Below are 12,868 nucleotides of genomic sequence, written 5' to 3' on the forward strand. Positions count from 1 at the left end.
AAAAAGGGCTGCATGAGAAAGTGCCAGTTACTTGTAAAAAAATGGAAGTTTATTCAGGATTCTGAAAGTCAGGTGCGGTGACTCACTTGGGGGAAAGACTACCATTGGATCCCACGAATAGATTCAGAAAGGCTTAAATGCCTGATAGCCAGTTACCTAAAACACACAAAAAGAAAGTAAGGTTCTGGAGTCGGTTTTTGTGATGTGCTATCAGTTCCCATCACCAACATTGCAGTAGCACCACTCACAGCCGCCAGGCACAAGTCTCTCCTTGGACAGGTTTCCTAAGCGGCTCAACCTAATACAGTACTACTAACTCGCGGAAACTTGTAAATCCGGAGGCGGGACCCGGTTCTTTGCAAGAGCGCGTGGGGAGTTGGACGCATGCGCAGACCTCATTACCGTGGGAACCAATTGCAAGGCAGCGCTGAGTACTACGCCTGCGCAGTAAGTCTTCAGCCTCAGTGCCTTTTTCCCGGCTCTAGCGGGCCGGTTTCTCTATCCAATGTCCACTTGGGGCGAGGAGGAGGAGCCTGCGTAGTGTGCGTGTGACGGGAGGGGGAGCGGACCCGAGCCCGTGCTGTTTGACCCGTTCGACGGTGTGGAAGCAAAAGGAGGAGTGGGAAGGTTCTGAGTAGCGGTTGCCGAAATGTTCCGGTGCGGAGGCCTGGCGGGTGCTTTCAAGCAAAAACTGGTGCCCTTGGTGCGGACGGTGTGCGTCCAGAGACCGAGACAGAGGAACCGGCTTCCAGGTGACTAGCTGACCCGTCCGGGACAACCCCTTACCCTACTGCAAAGTCCAAAGGCCTAGGTGCTTTAGGCTCCCAGTCTCTCGCAGAGCTCCCCCGTCCTTCAGAAAAACAAAAAACAAAAAAACTTCCCATTACAGGAATTCTAAATTGGCGGGATACGAACCCAGAGTTTGCAAGCTGAGGAACCGGTACATTTATTCCGACCTGACCTTCAAGAGATGTGAATCCCAGAAGTCAGTGTGAGGCCTTCTGGGAGTCTTTGTATTTTGGGGATAACAGAGCTTGGCCACAGCATGTTGCCCATCGCTGCCGCCTTGCCTTTTTAAAGCATTGAGGTCAGATGGACATTGTCATTTGTTGGTTGTGACAGCCCTATGCCCAAGTTTCTCCTGTAAATCAGATTATTCGCTCTACTTTCCAAAACTCCTCATGAGAGCTGTAGATTTGAATGCCCTACGAAGTGTAACACCAGTAAGGACTTGATTGTACACCAGATAAGGAGAGAAAAAGCGCAGAATTGATTTGAGATGCCCGAACAGTTCAGTTCCTGATGTTCTTACATGCTTCAATGAAATTTTTCAGAACACACTGTTCTCTGAGAAGTTGTCTTATCAAACTTTAGAGCTGGAAGGGATTTTGTGGTAAACATCAACCCATTCAGTTTATGGATAGTAAATTGAGGAACAGAGAGGTGAAATTACTTGCAGAAGGTCACATAATTAATAGGTAGAGCTAAAGCTGCTCTGCCAGTCTCTAGGCCACAATCTATTGCTACACCCCTACTCTGCTTCCTAAAGTTTGTCCGGAAACAGTTAAGCATGAATTCGGTTCTCTTTCTAGTAATTAACCCATTGTGCATCCGATATTCATGTTTTTTTTCTGAGCATGGTTTGAGTCAGCTTATTTTCAACCTATACAAATTTGTGGGAATGAATGACCCCCTTTTACAAGGTACATTTTAAAAATCAATGATTTTTTTTTAAATATATCATCCTGGGGTAATTACAATTATAATATCAAATATTATCCTTAAGGCTTTTGTAATGTGCAGATGCCTTCTGGGTTGTTTAGAAATAAGTGGAAAATACTTTTTGATTGTTAGGATCTTTGCAAATGTGTTTGGAAAGTTTGTCCACTTGCTATGAATCAAAATGTTTCTTAGTAAGTGTTATCTGCTGGGTGTGGTGGCTCATGATTTTAATCCCAGCATTCTGGAGGCAGAAGCAGGCAGATATCTGTAAATTCAAGACCATCCTGGTCTACAGAGGAAGTTCTAGGCTAGCCATGGCTACACAGTTGAGACCCTGTCAAAAAAAAAGTGTTAGCTGAGTTATGTCCTACAAAATACTTCTCTTTAACTTGAGAATTTGCTTTAGCAAAAACAGGCAAACAAACAACAAACCCCTCTGGCTTATCTAAAAACCCAGTGAATAGAATTTGTATTTCTGTGCATGGAAGTGGTGGTGCTGTATGTAAATTGTGAAGAAATTTATAGAAATATAGATAACCTGGAGATACTAGGCTTTCTAATATCGTGTATTTATTTTGCTCAGTACATAGCTTTTGCAAGAATTCTGTCATCTAACCAAAGTTCTCATCAATTAAACATTCATTTGGTTATAGTATTAGAACTGCTGAAAAAAATACAGACTTAAATGCTTTTTTTCCCACTGCATGGCTTTTTGAAGGCAGTCTCCTGTAAAAATACTATGACTTCCTGACATACCCATCCATCTTTTTACATACATTTCTTTGTCCTTTGGCCACGAATCAGAGTATGACATCACTTGCTTTAAAAACGAGTGGGGGTGGGGTTACAATTTCAAAAAGAAATTATGATACTTTCATTGTAGGAATTAATAGTTTTATGGCTCATTTGCCAGTTGCCTTTAATCTGATTGCTTTTTCACATAACAAGAGTCAAGGTTTATATACCACTTCCCCCCCCTTTTATCCCCCCTAATACTTTGCCAGGTTGTTAGCAAACTTTTATTTTTTGCTTTTATTTTTCTTGTTTTAGCAAAACTTTAGCTTGCCTTGAAACTATGCATCTACATCTCTGACACTGTTAGGTTAATTTCCATTCTGTTTTTTTATTTTTTATTTTTTGTCTTAAAACCTCAATAGCTGCTATTCTGCTTTATTTGGATTTTCTGCCTCTTTTCAGAAATGATTAAACGTAACTAAGTCTGCATCCATTTCTGAGAACTTGTTAATAGATATTTAATGTTCTATAATATTTTATTCACCCAGTATTATGCTACCCATTGTGTCAAACTGATCACTAACTCTCTGACCTAAGGTTCAAATATTTGACTATTTTCCTTTATTTGGAATCATAGCATCTTTTCTCTTTTTTTGAGACAGTATCTATTATGCAGCCGTGGTTGTGCTAGAACTCACCAGGCTGGCCTCATAGAGGTCGGCCTGGATCTATCCCCTGAGTGCTGGGGTTTAAAGGTGTTCAGCACTAGGTGGTCAGCCTGGCCTGAATCTTTTTGTCTTTAAAAAATAAACTGAGCCAGGCGGTGGTGGCGCACGCCTTTAGTCCTAGCACTCGGGAGGCAGAGGCAGGCAGATCTCTGTGAGTTTGAGGCCAGCCTGGTCTACAGAGCGAGATCCAGGACAGGCACCAAAACTACACAGAAACCCTGTCTCGAAAAAACAAAACAAAGCAAAAGAAAGAAAGAAAGAAAGAAAGAAAGAAAGAAAGAAAGAAAGAAAGAAAGAAAGAAAGAAAGAAAGAAAGAAAGAAAGAAAGAAAGAAAGAAAGAAAGAAAGATCAAAACAAAGCAAAAAAAAAAAAAAGAAACAAACAAACAAACAAAAAAAGAAACTGAACTTCTTGTGACCTAGAATCCTACCTAGATTGTGGACACTGCTAAATGACACAATGATTTTTTTGATATTTTGAGACAGGATCTTTTTTTATAATTTATTTAAGTTTATCTTATGTGCATTGGTGTGAAGGTGTCAGATCCCCTGGAATTGGAGTTACAGACAGTTGTGAGCTGCCATGTGGGTGCTGGGAATTGAACTCAGGTCCTCTGAATGAGTAGCCAGTGCTTTTAACCTCTGAGCCATCTCTCTAGCCCCTTGAGACAGGATCTTGGTATGTATTCCAGTTGCTACGCCCTTCCCCCAACTCACTATGTAACTAAGTTTTTGTTTTGTTTTTTTTTTCTCTCGAGACAGGATTTTTCTGTGTAGTTTTGGTGCCTGTCCTGGATCTCGCTCTGTAGACCAGGCTGGCCTTGAACTCACAGAGATCCGCCTGGCTCTGCCTCCTGAGTGCTGGGATTAAAGGAGTGCACGACACGCGCACGCGCACGCGCACACGCACACGCGCAGGCGCGCGCGCGCGCACACACACACACACACACCCCAACCCCCGCCACCTGCCTGGCATAGCTAAGTTTTTTTTTTTTGTAGCTATACAATTTTTTTTTATTATTTTATTTTACAATACCATTCAGTTCTACATATCAGCCACGGGTTCCCCTATTCTCCCCCCTCCCACCCCCTCTCCTTACCCCCAGCCTACCCCCCATTCCCACCTCCTCCAGGGCAAATCCTCCCCCGAGGACTTCGATCAACCTGGTAGACTCAGTCCAGGAAGGTCCAGTCCCCTCCTCTCAGACTGAGCCAAGCGTCCCTGCATAAGCCTCAGGTTTCAAACAGCCGACTCATGCAATGAGCACAGGACTCGGTCCCACTGCCTAGATGCCTCCCAAACAGATCAAGCCAATCAACTGTCTCACCTATTCAGAGGGCCTGATCCAGCTGGGGGCCCCTCAGCCTTTTGTTCATAGTTCATGTGTTTCCAATAGCTAAGTCGTAATAAGCATTCCAGTTGAACACCCTATACCCAACTCACTATGTAGCTAAATCTTGTCTTGATCCCATGCTCCTTTTTTCTTTAGCCTTTAGAGTGCTGGGTGGCATCTTTTTAAAGCCTAGATGAGTCTTCTCTACTCATCCTACCTAATCAAGGTTTTCCCCCCACAAGAAAACCTTTGGCAGGATAAGTTTTTCTATAATCAGTTAATAAGTTAGATTTTAAAAAAATGTTTGAAGGAATTGCTGCATGTGTTAACATTCTTCTAGGTCATGCTTCCCAAAGTTGCCTGGTTATATGAATTGAGTAAAGGATAAAACCCAAATCTACTCCAGGATCTATGAAAGAGACTCGTTGGAATGAGAATAAAGTTCTCCTGGATAGAGTCCTGGAATCTGTATTTTAGCCAACTCTTAGAATTCGTATGATCGGGTAAATTTGGGAAGTATTGTTTTAGATGAGTAGTGACTCTTGTCTTTCTCTTCTTCTGACTTAAGGATTAAGAAAAGCAAACACAGCAGCCCTGCTTCTCTTGCGATTTGCATCAAGCATATTTTCTCATGTTCAGAATAACAGTAGTCACTTCCCCCTCCTAAATCCAAGGACTGGGACTTGGTCTTATCTGTTGCTGTGTCCTAAGCATCCTGTACAGTTTCTGACACATACTAAATTCCCAGCGAAGGGTTTTTTTTCTATTACCTAACGTTTTTTTTTCTGCTGTGCTTTTTGTAAGAATGGTTCATTCTGTACTATAGTTATCATTCTTATTTTTCTAAAATTCCAACAAGGGTTGATAATTTTTTTTTCGAGACAGGGTTTCTCTGTGTAGTTTTGGTGCCTGTCCTGGAACTCGCTCTGTAGACCACGCTGGCCTTGAACTCACAGAGATGCCCCTGGCTCTGCCTCCCCAGTGTTGAGATTAAAGGTGTGTGTCACCGCTGCCCAGTCAGGGTTGATAATTTTTTTAAAGGCTGATAAAATTAAATTAAATAATTGTGCATTATTTATAAAAAAGCATCTAGCTACAGCAGGCACATCAAATAGGCTGTGTTTTATCCATGTTGGAAAAATTAGCTTGATGTTTAGGAATTGAGTTTTAAGAGCATATAGACTTCTTAATCATTTGGGATTCCTAAGCACCTCAGCATTTGAATGTATTTCTGGAAAGGTCTGGGAGTATGGATAATAGGAAAATTTGAGACCCCAAAAATGAGCTTACTGGTTAAAGTATTACTTTAGTGATAGTCTGTGGTACTTAAAGTTGCTTTTTTTTTATTAAGCAACATGAAATTAATGGGATCTAGGTTAGAAATCTTCTCAAAGAATTCTTTAATGTTTAGTCAATGCCAGAGCCTTGGTTCATGCCTATAATCCCAGGAGGAAAACTGCCAAGAATTTGAGGCCAGTCTAGGCTACACAGCAAGTTCTAACCCTACTCAGTCTACAGTATGAGACCATGTCTCAAAGAAACAAGACAAGTAGAAATAAATATCCATTCAGAGTACTGGGGAGGCTGAGGTGGGGGATCATGAGTTCAAAGCAAGTCAGAGTTACATAGCAAATTCTCATCTCAAAAAGAAACAACAAAAGTTTGGTGGATATCGATCAGATTAGAAGGAATTTCTATTTAATTAATATATGTTCTTTAGCAACATATATTAAACCAGGGCCAGGTGGCAGTGCACACCTTTAATGACAGCACTCTGGAGGCAGAGGCGGACAGATTTCTGTGAGTTCAGGACCAGCCTGGTCTACATAGCAAGTTCTGGGCCAGCCAGAGCTACACAGTGATACCCTCACTCTTTTTTTTTTTTTTTTTTTTGGTTTTACAAGACAGGGTTTCTCTGTGTAGCTTTGCGCCTTTCCTGGAACTCACTCTGTAGACCAGGGTGGCCTCAAACTCACAGAGATCTGCCTGCCTCTGCCTCCCAAGTGCTGGGATTAAAGGCATGTGCCACCACTGCCCGGCTGATACCCTCACTCTTAAAAAATTATTTATACCTGCTGTGTATCAGGCACTGTTACACAAGCACAAATTGGGTTATTGGAAACTGCATTCTAAGTATTATAAGTACAAAATCTTGACCTGTGCTGCAGAACATCTAAAACAAGTGACTGGTACAGTAATGAGAAGTCAAGAGTAAGTCACCTTCTCATAAGACAAGTGAAGAAGGTGATGGATGGTTCCCTAAAAATTTTAAACTTTGAAGAGAAAGGTATGGAAAGAGTTTCATAGATTAAAATGGAGGCTAATGCCAGAAATTTCAGAGATGGAGTCTGCAGAATCACCAGTTTACTGCTAGCTCGCCTGGACAACATAGCAAGACCCTGCCTCTGAAAAAGAAGAAAAAAAGAGCTAAACTTAGGGGTTTTATTTTAATACATTTAATATATTTTTTCTTTTAGTTTTTCAAGACAGGGTTTTTGTGCAGCCTTGGCTGTCTTGGAACTGTAGCCCAGGCTGGCCTCAGACTCACAGAGATCCGCCTGCCTCTGCCTCCCAAATTGTGGGATTAAAGGCGTGTGCCACCACCGTTCAGCTTATTTTAATAAATTACTGTCTAAAACTTAAACTGTTTTATTTCATGACAGCAAAGAGTTCTAAACCAGATAAGATACAAAGAAGAGTAAAGAAAAATATATTTTCTTCCCTAGAGAGTGTAGATTTAAAGTCTCCTATGTATATTTCAGAAATTGAAATAGGACTATCACGTTTGTGTAACCCACTTTCCATTGTGAAATTTGACCTATATTGGAAAGAGATTACTTAGAATATTTTTTAGATTTATTTATTTTAACTTTATGACTGTTTTGTCTGAATGTATATATGTGCACCACATGGATGCCTGTTGCTCGTGGAGGTCAGAAGAGAATATCTGAACTGGAATTACAGATGGTTGTAAGCCACTTATGTGGGAGTTGAGAACCAAACCCAGATTCAGGTTCTCTGAAAGAGCAGCAAGTACTTTTCACCACTGAGCCATCTTTGCAGCCCCAGTTAGATTTTTTTAATACCACAGTGTGATTTCCTCTTAGAATATGAATTGGTTTGTGTCTAGATTGCTCTCCCTTCCTGTGCCAGGTATATGCACTGTATACTGAAAACTGTTCTGAGTTCTAAAATACTTATGATCCCAAGAATTGTAATAAGAGACTTGTTTTTAGCCCCTCTGTGCCCTGACACTGTGAAAGGAAAGGGTAGAATGTTGCATTTTCCATGTCTGTAAGTTTATATAGGACGCTACTACCAAAGCCTTTTTAAAAATTAAACAGTACTGGAGATGGGCCCTAGGTTCTTGCACATGCTAGGTAAGCACCCTATCATTGAGCTGTATACCCAGCCCCCTTTTAAAATATTTTTAAACCTAAGGTCTCCCTTCATTGATCTTGCTGGTTTTTAACGCATTTTATATCCCAAGAAGGCCTTGAATTTATGAATTTACCTCAGTCTCAGGAGTAGCTAAAATTGCAAGCCTAATCTACCAGGCCTGGCTCTTTTTTTTTCTTGTATGTTTTTGTTTTTGTATTGTTTTCCTTTAAGACCCAGATCTCACTATGTAGCTCTGACTAATGTGGAACTCCCTTTGTAGACCAGGCTAACCTTGAACTCAACGAAGGTCTGCCAGCCTCTGCCTCCCAAGTGATAGGATCAAAGGTGTGTACCACCGTGCCTAGCCTCTGTTTATCTTTTAAAACCTAGTCAGGATAAGAACTCAAATATCAGCCTTTAGATCTATGGTTTTTCAAAGTAGTGTCCTGTTTGCAAGACTAATGTTATCATTACTCAGGACCGTGTTAGAAATGGAGATTGGAACCCTGTGTTGGTAGGCCAAGCCTGTAATTCTAGTACTCATCAGGCTAAGGCAGGAGGGAGGACCCCCCTGGACTGCCTAAGGAGACTGTCTCACAAAGCAAAAAAGCCAGTGAGATGACTTAGCAGTAAAGGCACTTGCTGCCAAGCTGAAAAACTTGCCTTCAATCCCGGGAACCCACTGTGGGGGAAGAAAGAACCACTGCTCTAGATCAAAGCGAACATACTCAGCCAACCATGATCAGGTAGCTCCTGCTTTTGTGTACTACACAAGCGGAGTGGATTTTACTTTCTGTTGTTGATGTAGTGTATCTTTGGAGACAGTCTCACTTCGTAGCCTGAGTTGGCTAGAACCACTAAATTGAAAGCGTCCTGTCTTTCAATTTAGGATCGTCCAGCCTCACCCTCCCTCTCAAATGCTAGAATAGAAATTACAGGCATAAGCTACCATGGTAAGGTTTATGTATTCATTTATTTGTATAGTTTTTAGGTATTTTTGAGACATTCTCATACTGTAACCCAGCCTGGCCTCAAGTTTGCAGTAATCCTCCTGCTTCAGCCTCCCTAGTGCTAAGATTATAGGTGTAAGCTACCATACTCAGCAGCGTTTATAGATTTTAAATGGCCAGGAAAACCTTAGTAACAGACAGTATTATAATACTTAAGAATTATATAAAACTTGGATTTAGTAGCTATAAGTAAAATTTTCTTGGAACATAGACCTATGTATTTTGAGGGCTGCTTTTATACCCCAGGAGGGTACAATTGTTCCAGAGACCAAACTGTCTACAAAGCTGGAAAGAATCACTATTCTATCAGTAGTGAACACCCACAAGGTATAATCACTGGGAAGGCACATGCCTCGTCTGAAAATGGCAGCATCCACTGGGGAAAAAGAACTGCAAATGTCTCACATTTTCATGTTCATAGCATGTCATGATCATATGATTATTGCAGAGTGCTAATATAAAAAATGACCGTATTCTGTTGAACGAGAAACTGCAAGACATTGGTAGTCACTTTACATTTTGTCATTCTGGAATATAGTTAAGAGTATAAATTCAGTTATTATGAGAGATTAAGTTCATTGTAAAATTTTTGTTCTGACTTCCTTTTGATTTTTAATGTTTCTTTCCTCTAGGACACGTTGCTTTACACACAAGACAGAACTGTATGTTCCAGGGTTGTAATTAAGCAAGGTTTCAGCCAGGTAGATTGTTCCTGAAATAGGTATCATAATGTCCCAGGTAGCCTCTGGTCAATTTTGTGTATCTTTGTTCCTGAAATGGGTATCATAATGTCCCAGGTAGCCTGTAGTCAATTTTGTGTATCTTTGTTCCTGAAATGGGTATCATAATGTCCCAGGTAGCCTGTAGTCAATTTTGTGTATCTTTGTTCCTGAAATGGGTATCATAATGTCCCAGGTAGCCTGTAGTCAATTTTGTGTATCTTTGTTCCTGAAATGGGTATCATAATGTCCCAGGTAGCCTGTAGTCAATTTTGTATATTTTTAGCCTTCTGTATCTATTGGTTCCACATCCATGGATTCAGCCAGCTACTAATCAAAAATATTTTTTTCTTTTTTTAAATTTATTTAACTTTATGTGCATTGGTGTGAAGGTATCAGATCCCCTGGAACTGGAGTTACAGACAGTTATAAGTTATAAGTTGTCATGTGGGTGCTGGGCATTGAACCCAGGACCTCTGGAAGAGCAGCCAGTGCTAATAACTGCTGAGCCATCTCTCCAGTCCTCAACAGTCCTTTTTTTTTTGAGACAGAGTTTCTCTCTGTAGCCTTGCCTGTCCTGGATCTCACTCTGTAGACCAGGCTGGCCTTGAACTCACAGAGATCTGCCTGCCTCTGCCTCCTGAGTGCTGGGATTAAAGGCATGGGCCACCACCGCCCAGCTCAAAAATATTTTTAAACCAGACATGACAGGGCATGTACCTTTAATCCCAGCACTTGGGAGGCAGAGACAGACGCAGAGGCAGAGTTCACTACTTAGTGAACTTCAGGTCAGCCAGGCTACATGGTGAGACCCTGTTATAAAAGAAAGAAACAACAAAATAATCTGGGTGGTAGTGGCACACACCTTTAATCCCAGCCCTCAAGCGGAACTTGTGAGTTGGAGGCAAGCCTGCTTTTTTGTTATTTTCCCTAAACAATAAAGTGTAGCAGCTATTTACATTATATTAATCATTATAAATAATTTAGACATGGCTTGAAGTATATGTGATGATAAGCATAGGTTGTATGCAAATTCTGTACCATATTCTATAAGGAACTTGAGCATATGTGAAATTTAGGTCCTTCTGGGGATCTAGACTCTAAGCTTCACAGATACTGAGGGATGACTATCTACTAAATAGGTTATCTTGGTATTTACTTCATTTATGGTGAACTTGCAAAGATATTGGAGGAACTGCACTTTTTTTTTTAACCAACTTTCTGGAAGCTGTGAATGTTCTCATTGGATAATGTTTAAATTGTGCTCTTGAGAACTCCCAACAGCTTCTCTGGGTATGATAGTATAGGCTTAGAAGGATCACAAGTTTGATACCAACTTAGACTACAAAGCGCATCCCTGCCTCAAAAGCAAGTCCTATTACCATAGGTTGTACAGAAATATCTGTAGTATTTATGTGTACAGTTTTGATTATAATTTTCTTGCTCATCAAACAGTGAACATCGTACAGCCCAAGGTATTCTTTATTTCTACAGTACATTGATATTTAGTCATAAATATGTGTTAACTGTTTTCTTTGTGTGTGTGTTAACAAATTGTGTTCCTTTAGGCAACTTGTTCCAGCGATGGCGCGTTCCTCTAGAACTCCAGATGGCAAGACAAATGGCTAGCTCTGGTTCATCGGGGGGCAAAATCGATAATTCTGTGTTAGTCCTTATTGTGGGCTTATCAACAATAGGAGCTGGTGCATATGTAAGTAAAAAAGCAGCTTGTGTAGAGAAGCTGCCAGACAGCTCCCATTGAGAGACTCACTACCGCTCTGCTTTCAAACTTCGCAACTAATTCCTCGTTCTCCCGTAGGAAAACCGCCAAAAGGCCTTCTTGATTTGGGACTGATACTTACTGTCGTGTTGATTGGTCTTTGCTCTTTTCACTTGTCTTTTTATTCTTTGCTTGAAAACTGCTGTGTTTCCTGAGGCTTGACTAACCCACACAATTGTACTTGTTGTTCTCTTGATTGTGATAAAGTAACCTGTAAACCAAGTCAACATTCATTGCAGCTCCTAAGCACAATATTTGATTTTAATGTATTTGCCAATTTTTTAAAGACTTTTTCCCCCGTAGCTTGAGATTGACCATTTAAAAAACAGCTTTCACTTAAAGATATTAAGCATTCCTAAAAGGAAAACTAAATCCCTGGATCTCACTCAAAGACTAAATTATAGAAATGGGTCTAGTATCTCCAATTGTAGAATGGAGTTTTGGGGAGCTGAGAAACAGCATTTAGTTGGTACATACTGTTAGCATGGTTATATCTCCCTAAAAGAACTGATCATCTTAGCAGGTCACAGAGGATTTATTCTGTGGGTGTTTCTTTTTTTTTTTAACTTGTACTGTAACTAAGCAGATTCACCTGAAACTGAATCCTGTAAGGTTGAGTGAATCGACTTTGACGATGCCTACTAACACCCTTGATCAAAGAAATCTGTTTGCTTTACATACTAAGAACAAATGGTTCAATACCGTTACAATTTTAGTTCTTTCTCTTCTGATAATAGTAAAATTATTTTGTTCCCCTGTCACTAGGTTAAGGGGAGGCATGAAAATTATTTGAAGCTACCCATATTCTCATACCTTAACCTGATTTCAAAATGTAAAGAAGAGTAGCCAGTTCCTGCCAGTTGTAAGTCAGATCAGAGCAAGAAATAGATAAACATCTGCCTGATAACGTACTTTGGGGAAGAGTCCTTTTCCTCCAACCCTGGAGCAGCTTGTAAAAATTTTTCTTTTTCATTTTTTTGTTTAGCACAGTAACCAAAATGCTTCTCTGCATTTGCATTAAATGTTTATTCATTGATACTTAGTGCCTTTTCTATTTCCTTTTGTCTCCTTCCTGGCCTTATGTTTACCTCCAGTTGTGCAGTGTCATCTCCTAGGATCCCCTTCTAGATCACTAGCGTCTACAGGTGCTTCTGGGAAAGATGGCAGCAGCCTAGTATACTTCTTAATTGTAGGAGCAACAGTGACTGGGGCAGGAGTCTATTATGTAAGATGCTCATACTAAACTATGTTTGGGGATAGGGTGGGTGAAGCCATGGCACTAATAATAACTTGGTTCATAGAGTACAGTGAAATAGTCTCAGCATGTGCTTCCTATAGACATTTGTTAAAGGGACATTGTCAGTCACTAGAGTCCTCAGATGTCATTTTCAAACCTTTGAAGTTATACTAGACCAATCTCAACCCATAAATTTAGAGCCAAATCCTTCTATCAACCTTT

At 40.5% G+C, this 12,868-nt stretch overlaps 1 protein-coding gene across 2 annotated transcripts in view; it reads left to right on the plus strand.

Annotated features, from left to right (window-relative positions):
- The first annotated feature begins 438 nt into the window (after positions 1–438).
- The window catches only part of Aifm1 (apoptosis inducing factor mitochondria associated 1), a 40,984-nt gene continuing 28,554 nt past the window's right edge, over positions 439–12,868 (plus strand). The window contains exons 1-2 of one of the 2 annotated variants that reach the window (XM_006996633.3): positions 439–752; positions 11,198–11,340. In XM_006996633.3, coding sequence (XP_006996695.1) covers positions 650–752; positions 11,198–11,340 — 246 coding nt within the window. In that variant the 5' untranslated portion in view covers positions 439–649. Of the gene's footprint in view, positions 753–11,197; positions 11,341–12,503; positions 12,635–12,868 lie in introns of both variants that reach the window. The other variant, XM_015989955.3, reaches the window with a different exon arrangement.

This window comes from Peromyscus maniculatus, chromosome X, assembly GCF_049852395.1.
Source record: "Peromyscus maniculatus bairdii isolate BWxNUB_F1_BW_parent chromosome X, HU_Pman_BW_mat_3.1, whole genome shotgun sequence".
NCBI classification, from domain to species: Eukaryota; Metazoa; Chordata; class Mammalia; order Rodentia; family Cricetidae; genus Peromyscus; species Peromyscus maniculatus.